The 20,737-nt window shown below is 40.2% G+C and overlaps 1 protein-coding gene across 1 annotated transcript in view; it reads right to left on the minus strand.

Moving 5' to 3' along the window:
- Positions 1–955: 955 nt before the first annotated feature.
- Positions 956–20,737, minus strand: part of LOC125782479 (polyunsaturated fatty acid lipoxygenase ALOX15B-like) — a 72,367-nt gene continuing 52,585 nt past the window's right edge. The window contains exons 10-16 of the mRNA XM_049466687.1: positions 18,622–18,825; positions 14,075–14,161; positions 7,750–7,916; positions 5,050–5,171; positions 1,676–1,776; positions 1,422–1,592; positions 956–1,135 (exon numbers count right to left, since the gene is read on the minus strand). Coding sequence (XP_049322644.1) covers positions 956–1,135; positions 1,422–1,592; positions 1,676–1,776; positions 5,050–5,171; positions 7,750–7,916; positions 14,075–14,161; positions 18,622–18,825 — 1,032 coding nt within the window. The remainder of the gene's footprint in view (positions 1,136–1,421; positions 1,593–1,675; positions 1,777–5,049; positions 5,172–7,749; positions 7,917–14,074; positions 14,162–18,621; positions 18,826–20,737) is intronic.

Raw genomic sequence — 20,737 nt, forward strand, 5'->3', positions numbered from 1 at the left:
TACCATGTCTACTGTTACCTCCATCTACTCTCAGCTCCATCTACTGAATAACCAAGATCCTCTTCGTCTACTGTCATCTCCATCTATTACCTATGTCTACTGTACACCCAGGCCACTCTCACCTCCGTTTACTGTCACCTCAGATCACGCTCACCTCCATCTGTCTTTGTTCATTCATATCTTCATTCTGTTTCTGCCACACATGCGACAGTTATATAACATGGTCATAATATGCTAAAGTTTACACCCAAACTAAACTAATAATCTTAGAAGGCTTTTGCAAACAAGCAGTTACTTCCCCTGATTTAGATTATGATTTTCATTTATAATGATTTAATAATTAAAATTTCAATTATTATGATTATGAATTTATTCTAATCACTGCTTATTAATACAAACTCATAACTAAAAATATATATGCATATACATCAAACAATCAATCAAACTATACTCAATTCAAGAAAGTTTAAAAGAATTTCAACCTCAATCCAGTGGAATACACAAATTTGGGCACCCCTGGCCAAATCAACTGGTAATGTGAATAGTATGCAATAAAAATGATCTGATCTCCAGGATATTAAAGTAAAGATGAAATACTATAAAATATTTAAGAAAATCCAGATTTTTATCCTGAGCCAATTACCTCACCCACTCATCAGGACACCTTGTACCACTGCAATGCTGTCGACACAGGGAGGGTGAGGAACAGTGCACACCTCCTCTGAAACTCTTTTTGAAGACTTGAACACAAAAATCTTTTTTGAATCTCAAATCTGTTCTATTAAATTCAAGCTCACATGTTTTCAGCTCTTGACTAAAAGATTTATGCCATATAGTGGCAACAAAAGATAAAGTGAAAAAAATGTTAAAGTATTATCATTACGAATAAAAATATCTCAATCCTGCATATAAGAGTAAGAAACTGTCAGAGACCCCCACTGGTCAGTTCAACATTCTACAGAGCAACACTGTTATCCACAGTTGTTGGGTTTAAGTAAGGGTAGCCAGGTTCAAGGGACTGGTTCCTGGTTTTATCTTCAGCCTCTAATAATTTGAGAGCTTTCTGAAATTCTTTAATATGGCCACGTGGTACAGCCTCGCTGAACAGCTCCTCCCGAAAATTTCCAAGCAGGTACTGCAGGAAAACAAAGACAGGGAGAGGGCTCATGTTTTTGGTCCTTCTTTACAGCAGAAAAAAACGAACAATCAATAACAGTTCATTGTAATGCTTGATTTTAAGAACCTGATTTCATATTGATTATACTGCTTTACTGTGTGTAAAGGTTTCCACTAAATTAAAAACTGCATTCATTATTGTTTGAAAATATCTTACTTGATGTGAAGGTTCCACTACATGTAGATTGTATCAGATTTTTTCTCTGCTAAATTAATTAGTGTAAAAGTTCTGTGTTTAGACTCACGTGGTCAGAGGACTTCCTGCTCAGCAGATACAGAACAGCCATGCCATGGATGGTAGTGGTGACATTAGGCAGGGCTTGAAATATGGTTTTCTCTGTGGTCACACCTTTCTTGCATTGTGGGGGGAGTCTGAGGGCGGTCGGCAGATTGGGCATCCAGCCCCCGAAATCAAACTGGAGAACAGCAGAGAGAGAATCAGAACCAGCTCTTAATCAGATTCAGATAAAAACCCACCCAGAAATGGGGTTTGCAAAACCTGGCCGTTGTTAACCGCAGCGTGCTGAGCCGACACCGTGAAGATCACCATCGTCACGAACTTGATGAGCTCGTCCACTGTGCTGAAAGACTTCGGAATTCCTGAGGAAAGCAGAATTCATAAGAAATGTTGGACACAAACAGTTTAGAACCAACACAATCCACCTGAGCAGACCCAAACAGGAGCTTCTGGAATGACCCTTCATTCCCCTGGACTAAACACTATAGAACATTTTGCTAGTATTGACCCACGCCCTTGACTGAACAGAAAAGAAGAAGAGAGGGGGGGCGGTATTTGGGCTGGAGTTCGGGGCAGCTTCGTTGGAAAAGCGTGAAGCTGAAGCCCCCCAGGCAAAGAGAAATAAGAAAAGAAAGGGAGAGATTAAAAAAGAGGAAGATGGGGAGGAGGTGGGTGCGAGGTTGTTCAACACGCAGGTAGAGAGGAAGTGACGGTTTATATAGGGAGGATAGTGAGAGGAGTAAGGGCGTGGATCATCCTAGCAAAACTATGTTATATACATAAATCCACTTTGCTAATATTGACCCACGCCCTTGACTCAGAGTGTTTGGGTGTGAAGCTGAAGCTCCAAAAAGTTTAATCAGAACGTTCGACTACGGCAAGGAGATTTGAGGGGAGGTCTGACTATGAAGAGCCTATGAACTCTAGTGTCTGAGTGTTTGGAAGTGTGACTGTGTAGTCCTTGAGCAAGCCAGAGGCTGAGCCGCTCTTTTGAGGTCTCTGATGACCAGAGAATATGTGGTGGTTAGAAAGGCTGAGGAGATCCGAGTAGCAGTTAAGAGAGAATTAAGACAGAGCGGTAAACTAGAGAAGGAAGAATGGGTAAGAACAAATGCTGGCGAGATAAGGAAGGCAGTGTGGAGGTCTAAGGAAAGAAAAGTATGGAATGAATTAAGTGAGGTGTTTTAAGGTGCTGCCAGCCTATTCAAATATGGGAGTGTATTGGAATAACAGCATAGGAGGTGGGGTTCTAGGAGTCAGAAATTGGTTGAAGTGGAAAGATGGTGATGAACGACTTGTGGAATGATGAACATGGTGTACATGTAGTTTAAAGGCTCCAAAAGAGAAGCCACTGCTCCACGTCGCATAGCGGGAGTGACTGAGGAAGTTAGACAGAGTGCCCATGACGGTCCAACTTGACCCGGGGAAGTGAAGTGAAGTAGGTCGATGACTGTGGTGGGAAGACTGGGGCGATGGCGTGTTCATGGCTTGGGAAGACAGCAGTGATGGCGTGGAAAGACGGGGCTGATGGTGTAGGAAGACGACGGCTGATGGCGTGACGATGCAGTGGGAAGAAGGGGGGCGATGGCATGGGAAGACGGTGGCGATGGAAGATGAGTATGGAGGACGGACAGACTGATGAAGGGGAGGGATGAGAGAAAGAGAGAGAGAGAGGAGGAGAAAAACAAGCCTGAAAGAAACAGGGAGCATTGAAAGGAGGAAGAACCAGAAGGATCGCCCTGGAGAAAGAGAAAGGAGGAGTAGCCACGCTCGAGTACCACCCAGTGAGGCTGCAGGGAGGCGGAGCCACAGCCGGCCAGCGGCCGGGCGGAAAGAATGCCAATTGGAAGTGGAAACATGGAAAAAATGGGCCGCAGGAGTTGGCGGCCCGGGCGAAAGAACACCACAGGACCGAAGTTCTGACTGTAAACCAGGTGAGGCAACGGCAGGGGCGGCGGGAGCGGCAGCGGTGAGAGAGAGAAAGAAGCTGCTAAAGTCTGAAGGAGACCTTGCGGTAGGGGCCAGACCAGGCCGAAGAGCCAGGAGAGGAGACGCCAGCCGCGGCAGTTGGGGAAAAACACACTGTAATCAAGGAAGGCAGCCAGAAGTTGGGGTGGACGAGAATATCTGGTCATGCGAGGTTGTTCAACAAGCACGTAGAAAGGAAGTGGCGGTTTATATAGGGAGGAGAGTGGGAGGAGTAATGACGTGGGTCAATCTCCCAAAACTAAGTTATATACATAACTCAACTTGTAGGCTTAAATTCCTTCAGCTTTATTTCTGCCTTTTTTTGTTTATCTTCAAAACCTTCTGTTAAGTACCTACTAATTATTCAAAAAGAAGTAATCATTTAGTATTTACTAACATTTAAAATGGTATATGAATTGAGTATTTAGCAATTATTCAGTATCTACTAATTATCTATTAAGTATTATTCTTCCAAAACTACGCCACAAGTACTTATTATTTAGTGCCTGCTAATTAGACATTATTAATAAATAGTTCTAAAGCATTATTTCAATTATTGGGTACTATTTAATTATTATGGGTATACTATACACATATTAAAACTATATTGTTGTTTTCAACAATATAACTATATTATTACTATATTGTTAATTTTTCATGTGCAATTTGTTCCACAGTTTTTAATCTCCAGATTGTTGGTCTGATTGTGAGATGCAGGTTTGTATACAGGTTTTTGATTGGACTCAACAGGAATTAAAAGGATGCATTTGTTTTGGCACACTTTAAATGAAACGGTCATGTCTGGTGCTGAAAGCATTTCCAAGTTTCCCACATCTAGCTCTATCTGCGATTCCCACGCTTCTAACTACAATACCCAGAACGCACCACACCATGACACTTCACTCACTCCCGACCACATGACACCACCAGGAAGTCCCGAGTAGTGATTTATTCTCTCAGTATAAAAGGACCACGCTCACACCTCGCCAAGTATCTGTTTGGATATCCTGCAATACGAAGCGTTTTCTCTAGCCCTTGTTTTTTTCTGTGTTTGATCTTGTTTTTGTTTTCTACCGATTACGATTTTTGCCTGTTCCATTTCCAATGAATTTTTGTGTATGACCTGGACTGTGTACCCCTTCCTGGATTATTGCCTGCTCTGTGTTACTGCCTGCCTGTGTATGAACTCTGGACTGTCTCCCGTTTATGGTATGAAGTTTCTCTACTGTGTTTCACTGGTTCTGACCCTGCTTGAATTGACCATGCCTGTTTGCCTGCTGATTTTTCATAAAGCTGCTTTTGTGTATCCGCACAAGTTTGGTTCCTGTCTGGCCCTGACAGAAACACCTGCAACACCCAACAATCAACATGGGGGACAACAACAACCACTTGGCAACACCTGAACAACTCCCTGAGAGACCATAGCAACTGTCTGCCTGGGATACCATGGATACTCCCTAACAACCACCTATTAACACCACAGCAGTCCCTTAGCAGCATCATGCATTATTACTATTTTTTTCATTACAATTTTTGACTCAATTTTCAAGGTGTGCCTAAACTGTCCTGTAAGTCACAACAGGAGAAGACTGAAGCTCAGTGTAGAATATGAATATTTGATATGATTTATCAGGTGCAGTAATAATTAGATGCAGCATAATCCATACCACTCTGTTCTCTTCCCAGAAATCCAAAGTTAAATATTTCACTGATCCAGTCCTGCAGTTCTGAGTCTTTCTGCACGTCCTCAGCGCTGAGATAGTAGTACTTCACAACTCCATCAACATACCTACAGACACAGAACACATACTCATATTAAGGCCAACAAAAAATACATGTAATAACAAGCAGTTTAATCATCTGAATAAGTTGAATAAGGCATTTAAAGCAGCAGTCCCTACGTTTTTTTTCTTTTAAACTAAAAAAAGTATTACTTCTGGGGGAGAGGACAAAAAAATTCTACAATCATACCTGCAAAGTCTAATATTTATTTATTCTATCCAAAACAGCTTTTGCTGGTTACATGAGCAAGAGTGGCACTGGTACAAGCTGACACAAGAGCTACTGCAAACATGGAGATATCAGAACAGCAAACTCTGTCTTCATTGTTACGCAAAAAGAATGCCGAATTAGAACTGAAGAGAGCTCTGTGGCATCCTGTGGCACATTTGCCCACAGACTAGGCAATGCTCACTAGCTGATGCACAGTCAAGATGGCAAACAATGAAACAAAATGACCATCCTGCTTCTCTTAGTTCAATGATGTGCCAAAAGGTCTGTCAACTGAGCAAAACGTCTCAGAGTGCATGTTTTGCAGTCAGTGGTCCCAAAAGTACCAAAAAGTAGCCTCTAAATGCCTTTTTTAGGGCAGGGCAGTGGGGAAGCACTTTTATGCCTTCCTGTGGCAAGATGCAGTGTTTAATTGAACCACTCCTGTAATCATTTAGATATCTGCCTCAGATATAAATGCAACCTGGAAGCATTTTAGAGAAATCTGGAAGCTTTGTTCTTCAGACTAGCTCACAAGATCTCAGCTTCTTTCTTCAGTAGCTTTTACTGTATTTATGTTTACAGTACAGTAAACATGAACTTACAATACTACATACCTAATTAGTACTGTACTGCATATACACTGCTTAACCAAAAAAAAAAAAAGGTAAACCGTCTTTGGCTTTAATTATGGCATGCATTCGCTTTGGCATTGTTTCCAAAAGCTTCTTCTATGTCAACATTTATTTCTGTCTAGAGCTGCATTAATAAAAGATCATGTTTTGCTGATGCGAGATTTAAACCCACTGCGCAAAGTCTTCTCCAGCACATTGTCATCTTGAAATATGCCCATGCCAAAAAACGACCTGATGGAATGACCTGGTAATTCAGTATATTTAGGTAGTAAGCTGACCTCATTCTTTAGGCACATAAGGTTGATGAACCTAGACCTGACCAATTGCAGCAACACCAGATCATAGCACCACCCACACAGGCTTGTACGGTACACACTAGGCATGATGGGTGCATCTTTTCAATTGCCTCTTTTCTTACCGTGATGAGCTCATCACTCTGGAACATGGTAAATCTGGACTCATTAGACCACAAGACCTTAATTGATCTATAGCCCAATTGCTCCCTAGCAACTTAAAGCTGTTTTGCCGGTTAGCCTCACTGAGGTGTTTGAGGCAACACAGCTGTTTAGTCACAATCCCTTGAGTTCCCTTCACATTGTGCATGTGGAAATACAATTAATTTTACTATTAAACATATCTCTAGTTCTAGCACTGTTTTTTATGATTTGGTTTCACCAAAAGTTTTAATAATTAACAATCAAAATGTTTATCTGAATATATTCTTTTCTCAAAGATGTTTCCCCACTGTCCTTCCTCTTTTTAGTAATGCGTTGGACAGTTCTTAACCCCATTTTAGTAGTTCAAGCAATCTCAAAATTAACATTTTTTTCCATGACCACAGGATGTGTTTTTCCCCATGGTTGTTTAACAAATGAGCTAAAATAAGCTACTCACTGCATCATTTGGGGTTAAATAACATAAATCACCCATGCAGTTATTATCCAAGGGGAGGTTCCTACATATTTAGAGTTCAAGCACCAAAGGTGTGTAGAACCCTATTGTTTTTGCTCAGATTTTTCGTCTTCTTCTTCTTCTTTTTCCTCTGAAAAAGCAGTTGTTCAGCCTAAACCGTAAGTCGTAGAGATATGAAACTAAGTTGGTAGAGGTAGGATCAGTGCATCTCAGTGGGTAACAAAAATGGCATCTCTACTTGGTTGTGCCATCTTAAGTACAGTGGGTCTGACAAAATTGTTAATAGAACTATGTTGAAAAAGTGCTTTGTTTATTCATAATTGCTAATAGTCTCAAAATAGCTTTATTCAAACTAGTCTCTGGATATTTGACATATGACCTAAATTTTGGTCTTGTTGCACACTGTAGAGTCTGCAGGTAAATAGTCATTAAAAACAATTGTGAAATTGTCACTTTACAATAGTGTCCAGGCATCAAGCGATCCATGTGTCCTTGGAACTTCTAACATGAATTGCTCTAGCTCTGCAGTATTTGCTCTAAGCAACATCTTACAATGATAGAAAACTTCTGATTTGATAATTAAGTGTCTTAAATTGAATTAAACCTTCTTACACCATCCTGTGCTCTAGTAAACACCATTGTGCCAGTTGGCGCTTGAACCCGCTGATTGCCGCTTGCGGCTATATTTGCTTATATATATATATATATATATATATATATATATATATATATATACATATATATATATATATGTATATATATATATATATATATATATAGAGAGAGAGAGAGAGACAGAGAGAGAGAGAGAGAGAGATTATTCTACTGTACTTGTTGATGATGTTCCAGAGCTTTTGGGCTTGCTCTCTATAGAAGTAGTCGGGGATGTTCTCCAGACCTCTCTCCTTGATATTGTCCGGAAGACAGAGGGAGCTGTAGGTCAGGGTGGAGAAGGCTTTGGGCAGGTATGCCCTGACTGCATGACCTATTGAAGTATACTGGCAGAAACAAGCAAGAAAAATCATTGTTTTTTTTACATGGGATCTAAAAAGCTGGCAGTACAGTGCTCAAAAAAATAAAGAGAACACTAAAGTAATACAACCAAGATCTCAATGAATAAATTATTCCAGTTGGAAATCTTTATTTATAACACAGTGGAATGCGTTGGGAACAAATAACATAAAAATAATCAAAGTAAATCAAAATTATTAACCCATGGAGGTTTGGATTTGGAATTATACTCAAAATAAAAGTAGAAAATTAAATGACAGGCTGATCCAACTTCAGTGGAAATTCCTCAAGAAAAGTTAAAATGAGGCTCAGTAGTGTGTGTGGCTCCACAAGCCTGTATGATGAGGGGGATGTTCTTCTGAGGAATCTCCTCCCAGACCTGGATTAAAGCGTCAATCAACTCCTGGACAGTCTGTGGTGCAGCATGTAATTGGTGGAGGGAACGAGACATGATGTCCTAGATGTGCTGGATTAGATTCAGGTCTGGGGAACTGGCGGGCCAATCCATATCTTCAATGCCTTCATCATGCAGGATCTGCTGACACACTTCAGCCACATGAGGTCTAGCATTGTCCTGCATCAGAAGGAACCCAGTGCCAACCGCACCAGCATATGGTCTCACAATGGGTCTGAGGAGCACATCCCGGTACCTAATGGCAGTCAGGATACCTGAGCAACTTCTTCTGTTGCAGACACCACCTCATGCTACCTGACAAACTGACAAAATGCCAAAGTGACCAAAACATCAACCCGAAAAGATGAGAACAGAGAAAAGATCTGTGGTCACACCCGGCAGAACCACTCCTTTATAGCGGTTGTCTTGCTAATTGCTTCTCATTTCTACCTTTTGTCTTTTCCATTTGCAACAACAGCAGGTGAAATTGATTCACAATCAGTGTTGCTTCCTAACTTCCTAACGTAAGTATTTAGTGGTGTATTTAATAAAGAAATTTAACTGAGTTAGATTTTTTGAGTGTTTTAAAGTTGTGAGGCAGTGAAATTTGCTGTTTAAATATTATGTCAGAAATAAAAATAGGATTTTAATAATTAAAAAATGTAAACATATTCCTTGTCATTTTTCAAAATTTCAGAGCCATAAATTAAAATCTATACAATTCAAAGCTCCATATTTCCATGTGTTAGTGGGCACTGCTCTTACATACACTATACACTGTATTCCTATCACTTCCATGGCCACAGGTGTAAAAGCAGCACCTAGGCATACAGAGCATACAGCTCAGTGAATTCCAGAGTGGTATCGTAATAGGATGCAAGACCTGGGGCTCTTTTCACTTACGTTGCAACGTGTGTGCAAAGATCTGCCAGAAGCAATTCTTTCCTGACGCTTTTTATTGAGCGTATCACAAAGAAAAACGCAATCGCAGAAAATTTAGTTCTAACAGTTCTACAAGAACTACTGGTTCATTCTTTACAAACTAACATACAGACACTCTGGCAGAAGCTGGAAAGAGACCGAATATGTCTGTGAAAGCCAGAAAACAAGAAAGAGAAACTAATCTGCCTGAAACATTTATTACACTCTACAACTGTAGGGGGAGCCCACGAGCACAAAATCTCAATCCTACCTAGTGGAGCTTTAAGTATTCAATTAATCAAAACAAATTTGGTCTTGTTGCAATCTTAAGACCCTGTAGGTAAATAATTATAGAAAAAAATTTACATTTTAACTATCTGTGGCCGGAAAACCTTGATCAAATAGGTACGTGAAAGCTTTATTTGGCCAAAACTCTGTCAAAGTTTTAGGCATGTCAAAATTATTGAAGACACTCATTAACAATGACATTTCAAGCACATTTGCCAAGGATTAGCCAAGTGAGTTCAAGTGAGGCTCTACAGTGATGAATTAACTATAGTGCATTTATACCATTTATCGCTATTTTCAAACCTAAATGGACAGAAGACAGGAACCTTTGACCCTATCAACACACACATTTACATACAAATATAGACTGATAACATGATCTTGATTCCCAGTTTCCCATTTTTTCAATTCCCATTTTTTCCCTCTACAATGGCCAATAGCAACACAAATTGGACTTTTCTGTCATGTGATGAAAGAGAGCGTTGTGATTGGCTTAGTTCATCGGTTGTCAACATCCTATCTAAAAGGGATCAGCTGTCCCATTTCCCCAATTACAGCTCCTTCCCTCCATTCCTCCTCCTCTGTCTCTCCTCTCCTTGATTCCTCCACCTTTTTCCAGGGTAGGAGAGGAGGAGTAGGAAAGGAGGAGTAGGAGAGGAGGAGTAGCAAAAGTTTCTGGACGCAGCCTTGGTCATATGGTAGTACTTTACACCGCTACTCAGCCCGTTTGACATGAGCCGAATCGGCCTCATGGGGGCGCTATGGCAAAGCAAAACATGTTTTGCCTTGTAACTCCCACGCTTTGATAGCTAGAAGAAAAACTCTTTTATTATTTGGTTAATGGCAAAGCAAAAATAGAACCACTCAGCTCCGCCCACTTAGATTTTTTGCTATTTAGCATAATATGCAAAACTTACATTTGCAAACTAGTCTGTGGATTTTTGACCAATTCTGACATGTTTGGTGTCAAACAACTCAGCAGAGTGCCATCCTCAATAATTATAGAAAAATTCTTGAAATCTGTAAATAATGGCTGCCATATGCAAAATAGTCTTAGCAAGCACACACAAATTTACTCTAGAAGCCATACCTTTTAAATGCTTAGGCTGACATTAATGCGACTTCAGAACTTTGATAATAACATGATTTTGAGGTAGTCTGTTAATCTGTGTAGACATACCCCCCGAGGGGGCGGAGCCAATGCTAGAAGCTAGAAGCTCTTGATTGGCAGTTATCATCATAGGCCTATGTCCTAAGAGTATACCACATAAAATTATATTAGCCAATCAGGTTCCAGCAAGCTTTTGACAGGCTGAGCCAGAGACTGTAAAAAAGATGGACGCCGTGTCGCCGTTCCCAATCATTTAATGAAAATGAAGCCAAAATCTTCCGCCATGTTGGCGATCTTGATACCCGAGTCTGCGCAGTAGAGACCAGTGGAGGGAGAAATACTGTGGAGAGACCGCCTACTCATTTAAATAACCCCGCCCCTGAGGGCTGCTTCGCGGTCACAGGCTGCAGAGTGGAGCGGAGCGGAGCTGACGGTCTGTTATTGGTCCCGCCCATAACCAGCCCTTTTACAATAACCACACCTTTTTGAATAGAGCTGAATAACGTTTTAAAAAAACTAATTCTGTGGGGATATAAAAATTTGACAGTATAAGCAGAGGTTACACTAGCTGCTGCATTTAAATAATGGAAGTAGAATTACAGTATATTAGAAGAAAACATGATTGAAAGTTGTCTGTTTTGCCATTGAAACCTATGGGGATGGGTGGGGTTACACAGCTTTCTGCAACCAAACAGCAGGGGGCGCCCGACCTGTGGTGGCTTCACTTTTGAGAGACGATGCTCTGTCCAGCTATACACAGTCTATGGGCTAAACAATCACCAATTATAATGTAACTTATAACCTACATGTACATGAGGGCCTGTTATCATCCATTAAAATATTGCATTGATTGGCTTTTGGGGGCAATATAGCAGAAAATCAGTTTTATCTAAATGTGCATGTGGCCTAGGCATATGATTATTTTTTATCTGTATGCTTTGCGAAAGCCTTTACAACTTTGTGATTAAATGTCTTTAACAAAAATGCATTGTTTTGCATCAGCAGGCAGTAGTGTAAAAATTGTGCTTTTCAAACTAGTCTTTGGATATTCAACCAATCAAATCTTTGGTCTTGTTGCAATCTGTAGACCCTGATGGTAAATAATTATTGAAAATATCTTGACATTTTAACTATTTGTGGCCCCAACACCTTGATCAAACAGTTATGTAAATGCCTTTTTTAAGTTATTTGGCCAAAACTCTGTCAAAGTTTGTGGCATGTCAAAAATATTGAACACACTCATTAACAATGACATTTCAAGCACATGTGCCAAGTATGATATTTATCACTATTTTCAAACCTAAATGGACAGAAGACAGGAACCTTTGAACCTATCAATACACAAATTTAGATACATACATTTGATCTTGCTGGTCTTTATTTATGAACATCTTTATCCTTCTTGGTCATGCTGGTCAGCCACTTTGGTCATTCTTGTTCTTGCTCCACCCACTTAGGTTTTTTGCAAATTTGCATAATATGTAAAACATACTTTTGAGATCTTGTCCTTGGCTCATTGACCAATCATGACATGTTTGGTGTCAAACAGCTCAGCAGAGCATAAGCCTCAATGCATATGCAAATTAGACCTATTATTGTGCACTAAAATTTCTTCTAACACTTACAACTTTTAAATGCTTAACCTGAGATTAATGCCACTTCAGACCTTTGATCATAACATGATTCACAGAGACCCTGTCAGTTTATGTAGACATACACCACAAGCATAACTGTTTCTCTAAAACCATACAAGCTATCAATCTCAGCCTTGGCAATTATCATATATGGCCCATGTAATAATGGTACACCAAAGGAAAATTTGATATGTAACATTTTGTAGTTAGTATTTTTTTTTATTAAGAACCTAGAGTTGTTTCACCAAATGACCACTAGTGTGCAGCAAGACACCACATTAAACCTGCCCAAATACCCCCAAATTGTTCAATGTTTAAGTGTAGGTGTTTTGAAAGAAAAATAAATAAACAACCAGACACTTGTAGAAATGCACTAAAGTGATAGTTAATGCTAATCACTAGCCAATGCTGATTGCTAGGTGGTGCTAACCCCTAGACAATGCTAACCCCTAGACAATGCTAATAGCTAGCTGTTAAGGAGTTGGGAAATTCCTGTGATGGCAAGTCACACTCATTTAGATCCATATCTCCGGAACCATTAGGACTATTTTTAAGATTCTTTTTTAGACTTGCTAAACTATGTGGCCGTGCTCGGACCGTCAATTACCGCTTGCGACTATATTTATTTTTGTTTTTGCCCTTAGCAGTTATGCATGTAATTTCCAACTACGACTTGGAACAGTTAGCTGTATTAAGACAAATTCAGAGCACTTGTTCAAATCAGTGTCGGCCGTATAAAGATTCAATCCGAGCGCATCCAGCTGCTTCCTTTGCCGCTGTGTGAATGTGTTACGAGTGGAAGAAAGACAAACATTTTAAAAGAAGAAGTGTGCACCATGATTGAAAAAGTGTCAAAAAGCAAGCGTGTCACAACACCAAACAAGCAAAGTGGCAAGAGATCACTAATATGGTAATATGACGTGCAGCTGAGAGGTATGTGCACTCAAATTAATTATTTATATTTTATCTAAATTATTCTACACAAAATAAACTCTATGTATTTTAATTAAATGTACAATGTCAATGCATAATGCATAATAAAATATTGTTTGTTTCCATTACATTAATTTAACATGAGTAATTTCAATAATTAATTTAATGAAGACACACAAGAACAGAATAAGAAATTGAATGTATAAATGAATAGTCTACTCATCATTGCTCAATCTAAACTTAGAACAAAAAATGTGCTCCAAAACTAAACGCAGTGGCACGTAGCAAACATCCCAGCGTTCCACTGTGTTTTCATGTTTTACGTTGAAATGCTCAAGTTTAGAGGACAAGACTTATATAAAAATATATTTTTTATTTAATATGTACACTGTTGGTACCATGCTGATGAGTCAGCTGAATTTCTGCAACTACGTCAGACCCCGATTTGCGCTAGCTCTGAAGTGGCTGCAGAAATTTAGCTGATTTGCGAGCCATATTTTTTTGTGAAACAAGCTTCCTATAGAAAATGCGAACTGCGAGTGGAAAAGGTCACAAATCACTTTTGTGAAACAAGCCCCAATGTGTTAGCGACTGGGAACGACAGCAACTCACTCTGTCAGTGTAAACTGACAGAGCAGGATCAGATGCTGAAGAGCATACTGTGCAGAGCTCACCAACTTTACGCAGAGTCAAAAACAATAGCCCTCCAAACTTCATGTGGCCTTTAAATCAGTAAAGTGTAGAGAGCTTCATGGAATTAGTTTTCATGTCAGAGGAGATAAATTCAAGCCTCAGATCACCAATGGAAATGCATTGCAGTGAATAATTTTGGCAGTATAGTGTATTTCTCAAGAACATTCATACCTTATCGAAAACCCCTCCAGGTGAGATCAGCAGGTTTCTGGCCATGATGTTGATCTGCAGTGTGTAGAGAGTGTGGGGCTTCAGGAGCTAAAGGTGGAAAGCAGTGTCATTATTAACATATAATAACATATAAATTACTTATTATTAAATGTCATTATATCCAACAAAACTACAATTGGCTGAATGATGAATAGCTTCACCAACTATTAACCATGAATAAAAGAAAAGTATTTTTATCATTATCATTCTTAGTCTGAAAAATGGACAACAAATCACAAATTCTTCCAGGCCATAAGTATTTGGACAGTGGCAGAAGCATAGACTAACATATTTAATTCAAGGGGCTGAACAAAAATATCCTTTGAAGTATTTAGGAATTACAACCATTTTTATACAAAGCCTCCTCATTTTAAGGTCAAATGTAATTGGATAAATCATCTCTAAAGCTATTTTATAGGCTACATGAGTTATTTTTGCATTAATCCATCATCAGTTAAGCAGGTAAAAGGTGTGGAGTTGAATCCAGGTGTGGCACAATCATCTCCTTCGTCTTCTTTACATTGATGCAGAGGTTGTTCTCTGCACCAACCCTCCAGGTGTTCCACCTCCTGCCTGTAGCTGGACTCATCACTGTTAGTGATGGGACGATGCACTTTTTTCAGCTCTGAGCCGATAAAAAACTGATATAAAATTGCAGATACCGATACTTTTAGTTTATGAATAGTACCATGATTTAGGTTACATAATGAGGCTGAAACAGACCACACAGCCCTTTGAAGTGTATACACAAGTGCTTTTAATGTAAATGCATTCCAAAGTCATTTATTTGACATACTTTATATGCAAATACACAATAGTTTCTTTCCAAATTAAATATTTTAATTTGTATTAAAAAAAAAGTTAAATATTAAATGCATTAAATATTAAATTCAGGGCATTTTTTTGCAACGGTTGCGCAGGAGACTTTTGTTTTGACAGGTAGCGTAGAGGATTAGCTACAATAGCTAACGGCTAACTGGCGGTGCTAACTGTATTTCTGAGCTGAATTAATCACTGTTTTTAAATAACTGATAGATTTCTTAGTGCTGGTTAGCGTTGGTAGGATCTGTGGTTTGATATTAGATGTGGATTATGGCTGTAGTTCACTTAAGATATTTATTTATTATTTATTTATAGTTATTTATTACATTCACAATACAGGAATGCATTTGCTAGCCAGGCTAACAGACTGCAGAGGTGGCTAACGGCTAACTGGCGATGCTAACTGTATTTCCGAACTAAATAAATGTTTTTTAATAACAGATGGGTGTGTTTGTGTTGGTTAGTGTTTGTTGATCCTGTAGTTTTATAGGATATGTGGATTATGAATATAATTCACTCCAGTCTGTAGTTAATACCTTTACAACACCGGAATGCAGCTGCTGTCAGTTCAGTGCTAGCTAGGCTAACAGACTGCTGGTGGTAATCTGTTCACCCCTTCGGACGCTGACTCGGAAAAGTTAAAACTCTCCAGATAATTGACTTTTTTGTAGACAAACAGCTGAAGTTTACTCAGGGTTCAGGGTGAACTGTTAAACTGAATAACGGATCAGTGAAGCGTTTTATTTTAACGTTACGGCAGGTTTATTGTCCAGCCCAAGCTGTGGACTGGAATATGGATCGGTAAGTGGATCGGCCGCACTCGCCCGATATCAGATACTTTGAATTACGTCAATATCGGCCCCGATACTGATATTGTATCGGATCGGTCCCATCTCTAATCTCTGTTCGTGATGCAGCCAACCACTGCTGTGTCGTCCACAAACTTCACAATATGACAGCCTGGATGGAAAGGTGAGCAGTCAGATGTGAGCAGTGTGAACAGGAGGGGGCTCAGCACACAGCCCTGAGGGGAGTCAGTGCTGAGGATTAAGGTGGGGGAAGAGATGGTGTGAATCCTCACAGAATGCAGCCTGTTGGTCAGGAAGTCTAGGACCCAGTTGCACAGGGAAGAGCTCAGTCCAAGTGAGGAGAGTTTAGTTATCAAGGTCTGAGGAATCATGGTGTTGAAAGCAGATGTGAAGTCCACAAAGAGCATACGGACGTAGGAATTCTGCTCCAGGTGGGTGAGGGCAGTGTGGACCACGGAGGAAATGGCATCCTCTGTGGATCGGTTCTTCCTGTATGCGTATTCTCCTGTCCTTTGTCTGCAGCGATGCATTCCCCTATGCCGGAGTGTGGAGGAACTGTAGTCTGCCCAGCGTAGCTCGGATATTATTGTCCATAGTTGCTGTTTTACTGACCAAACTGTCCTTAATCCTCAAAAGTTCGGCTCTGCTATAACTCATGCGTGGGGCACATAAAGTTGGGTTCAGAACCGATGTAAAAACAGCTCAAAACAGGGTGTTTGCTAGGAGCATTAAAAGCCACTGCACTTCTGCGTGCCGCCATCATATTCAACTGATGACGACAGAACAGAAAGGCACAGAAGTGAAATATTCTGCATTGGCCGAATTAATCATTAGATCCTCACCTGATCAAGCAGAATTTTTACTCGCTTAAGAAAAAACTAGGCAGAAAGACCCGCAAACTAGCATTAAACCTTAAAGTGTACACTTCAACTGTATATTAATTGCTTTATTTTAAATACAGTTTGGTGGCATGAGGAGCCCAAATCATGAAGAATGTGTAAAAAGCCTCCTGGGGCCGGCTGCTATGCTATGCAGAGTCTATGTATATACAGTATATGTTTATGACATTATTAATACAAATATGGCGGCGCACCGAGCTGAAGCTAATTACGGAATATAAAATGTGTTTTTTTAATAAGCTTCTTGTGCACTTTTATTTCTGATTACAATTGGATATCCAATTGTCCCACCCCTTTGTGCGTCCCCATCACCGGTGATGCCCGCGACCCTTGGAGGATGCGGACGAGCACACGCCTCCTCCGACACGTGTGAAGTCTATCACCCCTTTTTTTTGAGCTAGCGCACTCGGAGGAAAGCACAGCGGCCAGGTTTCCGATTCATCCACTCACAGACGCCTCGTGCCGCCCAGCGCCACCTTAAGTGTGATGGGGAGAGAGCGCCATCTACCCACCGCAGAGGGAGCAGAGCCAATTTTGCTCCCTCTAAGCACCGGCAGCTTGATGGCAAAGCTGCATGAGTGGGGGTTCGAACCTGCGACCTCCCACTCATAGTGGCAGCGCATTAGCGCCCCTCTTGTGCACTTTTTAAGTGCCAAGGCTCTCAGGATTCTAACAAAGGCGTGAAACTACTTTAAGCCTGGATAACGGTGGAAAAAGTGATTTATCAAGGCAAATTATGGCCCAGTCTGAAGGGTGTTTAGACAAACTGTTAAAATTTCTGTATCTTGGAACGCTATGGTAGGTGAGAAAGTCATCAAAGATATGATATGATTTGTGAATTATGTCAAAAGTTCACCCCAGTCTTTAGATATTGACCTTAAAACAGCGACCCATGCTAGCAGCTAAACTCAGCAGTAAGGAATGGAGGGTGTTAGCTTGGATGCTAACTGTAGTCCAAGAAGAATTCATTCCTGATTTTTGATATCAGAATGACAACCCTGTGCTGGCTAGATATGGTAAGTTCCGCTACCTGAAATGATATGTATGAAATGTGTATGATGTAAATGATAAAATGTAAATGATACAGGTGTGGTCTGGTTAGACACTGGGTTTTGCCCTGCAGCCCTATAAAAGGCTTTCTGAGGTTACTTTGTGTAGTGTACCTCTTGGTGAGAGATCATTGGCTGCTGGACATGCTTCTGTGCTGCAACCAGTGATGGTATAGTTACTTTGAAAAAGGAATCCGATTACTGATTACTGATTACTCCTTTAAAAAGTAACTTAGTTACTTTATGGATTACTTGATTTTAAAAGTAACTAAGTTACTTTACAAGTTACTTTATTAGTTACTTTCAGCAGCTGCAGACACCACCTCCCGCCGCCTTAACATAAACATTATAACCAGTTTTGCCAATACTCCCTTTATTGGAAAATGCATTTTTAACAGCAACAATTTATCTCTATTAAGTTGAACTATTTCCTAAAAAATAAGTTTTTTTTTATAAAAATAAAAAAATTAACTTAACATAAATATTAATTTTAATAAAAAATAAAATATGGTCTTTCTTGATTTTACTAAACATAAATACTTGTTTTTATAAAAAATATATAAAATAAAGAAAGTCTTTCTTGACCTGACATATTTAACACTGTAAAACTGAACATTGAACTTGTTGTTCTCTGCAGGGCAGCAAGGAGTGGTTTTATAAAACAGAACCGTGTATATGGTCTAGACCAGGGATCACATATATGCAGACTGTGGTCCGGGTCCGGACCCAGACGTTGTCCAACTACTGAGAAAGATTTAATTCTGACAGTGTTCATTTAAAGCACCGGAACTTTTCTTGTCTTTACGGTATGTGCGCTCTGCGCCACAGTGAACTTCCAGCGGTGTGTGTGTGTGTGTGTGTGTGTGTACTAAGTAACGCGTTACTGACATCACTGGCTGCAACTAAAGAGAAACTGTAAAGATGCTCACCTTGTACAGCGGGTGAGCTGATGGCAGGTTGCGGAGGGTTGCGATGGTGAAAACCTCGGCCAGCAGGTGAGTACGCAGCAGGTGGAAGTTGAGCTCATGTTCGTGGAATTCTGCATTCCTCACAAAGATCTTTGCCAAGAGCCAATCCCACTGGGAGTCAGTGGGCAGGAAGATGGGGTTGTTTCTATTCGGCTTCTGCTGTAACTGTGGATAACCAGACATGTTTCCAAACTGATCTATAAAGTGTTTAATTTCTGTTAATAACTATAGTAACACAATACAGGAAGATGACAAATCCTGCACCCAGCAACTGGGGTTATATATACAGTAGAGCCCATCCTATTCCCCTCCCCTCTACTCTACTCTCCCACTCACTCACCTTTAACTACATGACACTAGCAACATTCCCAACCTAACAGCTAGGTTGCTTTGGCCTTTTATGATTCAATCAGCAACATTTAACCCAAGTATAAACACCCAATGCCTAACAGCTAGGTTACTGTAGCAGTTTATGATTTGATCAGCAACATTTAACCAAACATAAAGGTCCAAAGCCTAACAGCTAATTCACTGTAGAGGTTAGATCGGGCCCAAAAAATCCGACCTGACCCAGCCCGAGCCCGTGCACGTTCTGCCCAACCAAACCCGAACCATAAACTGTCATTATGAGCCCGAGCCCGACCCGACCCATAAACTGGCTGTTTTCGGGCTGATTGAATGAGCAAAATATGAACAGAATTACGTTAATTAACACTGTAACATAGAAGCATACAACTATTATTTAATTAAAATGATTATTTTTAGAACAGCTACACACAGTGCTGCAAGTCAAACGCGAAATAGTTCACGTGCGAGAGAGAGAGAGAGAGAGATTTGCGTGTTGTGGTGTATGAGCTACTCACAGGTAAAGGTTCTCACATACTGTATCTCCTGTTTCTCTTTTATCCCCTTGTGCTCATATTCTAGTCCCATACATAATCCTGCAGCTCCCTCTGTGTTTTCTGTCGTATTTTGCGGCTAGCGCGAGCGCTTACAACTAACACTGCGGACCGCGAGGTGCCGCCGCGCTTGTGCCGAATACGACTCCCTGCTGAATCCAACTCCCGCTTCGCGGACAGAATCGGAACACCACCCCCCACTGTAGAACTGCGGGAGTGAAAACAGCGCTTATAAATAAATGAGTTTTTTCTCTTTCAGTTTCCGTTATTTGGTTCGTTTTCGTTAACAATAATAATTGGTTACTCAGCAACATTGTGATTATCACACCAGAGCTTTATTTAAAAATAAAATATAATTAAAAAACAGATGCCTTCATCTCAGACTATTTTCTGGAGCCCGATCCGACCCGGCCCGAGGAATGTGGTGGTAAATCTCGGGTCAGGTCGGGTTTGCGCAGACAATTTAAGCTCTAATTCACTGTAGTTGTTTATGATCCGATTAGCATCATTTACCCCAAACGTGAAAATCTAACACTTAACAGCTACGTTGCTGTGGCCTTTTATGATTCAATTGGCAACATTTATTTAACGTAAACGTGAAAACCTGACACCTAACGGCTAAAATGCTGTGGCTGTTTATGATCTGATCAGTAACATTTAACACATATAGGAACATATAACTTTCTCTCCACAAATACACTCATCATTCACAAGCTCTTCACAGGGGTCATCAGGTAGACCTCCTGTTGTCATTGTTTCACTGAATTAGGCTCACAACACCTCTGGAATACTCAGCAGTGAATTCAGCCATCACAGACTCCCCTCCCTTTCAAGCTCTACTACATAGTTCATTAAAATATTTTACCCACAATCTTAATACCATACTATTTTAACCGCACACTCACCAAACAGCTCTTTAGCTCATGCTAGTTCCCAGATTAACAAGTCATGATCTGTCAGTCAGCAAATGTAAACTTTTTATTGTTTGCATGGCAGCTCATGTGGGTTTCATATATATCTATGTTTGCTTGATGTTTGCTTGATACTGGGATGTGTCCATTATCCCAAAAAAATTCAAAGTTCAGAAAATACACACTCAAGAGTTGGAGTTACTACTCAGTATAGAGTGAAACTATAATTTTTGTTGTATATTTCTGTTACAATAGTTGTGTCCAGGG

This window comes from Astyanax mexicanus, chromosome 17 (assembly GCF_023375975.1).
Source record: "Astyanax mexicanus isolate ESR-SI-001 chromosome 17, AstMex3_surface, whole genome shotgun sequence".
Lineage (NCBI taxonomy): Eukaryota > Metazoa > Chordata > Actinopteri > Characiformes > Acestrorhamphidae > Astyanax > Astyanax mexicanus.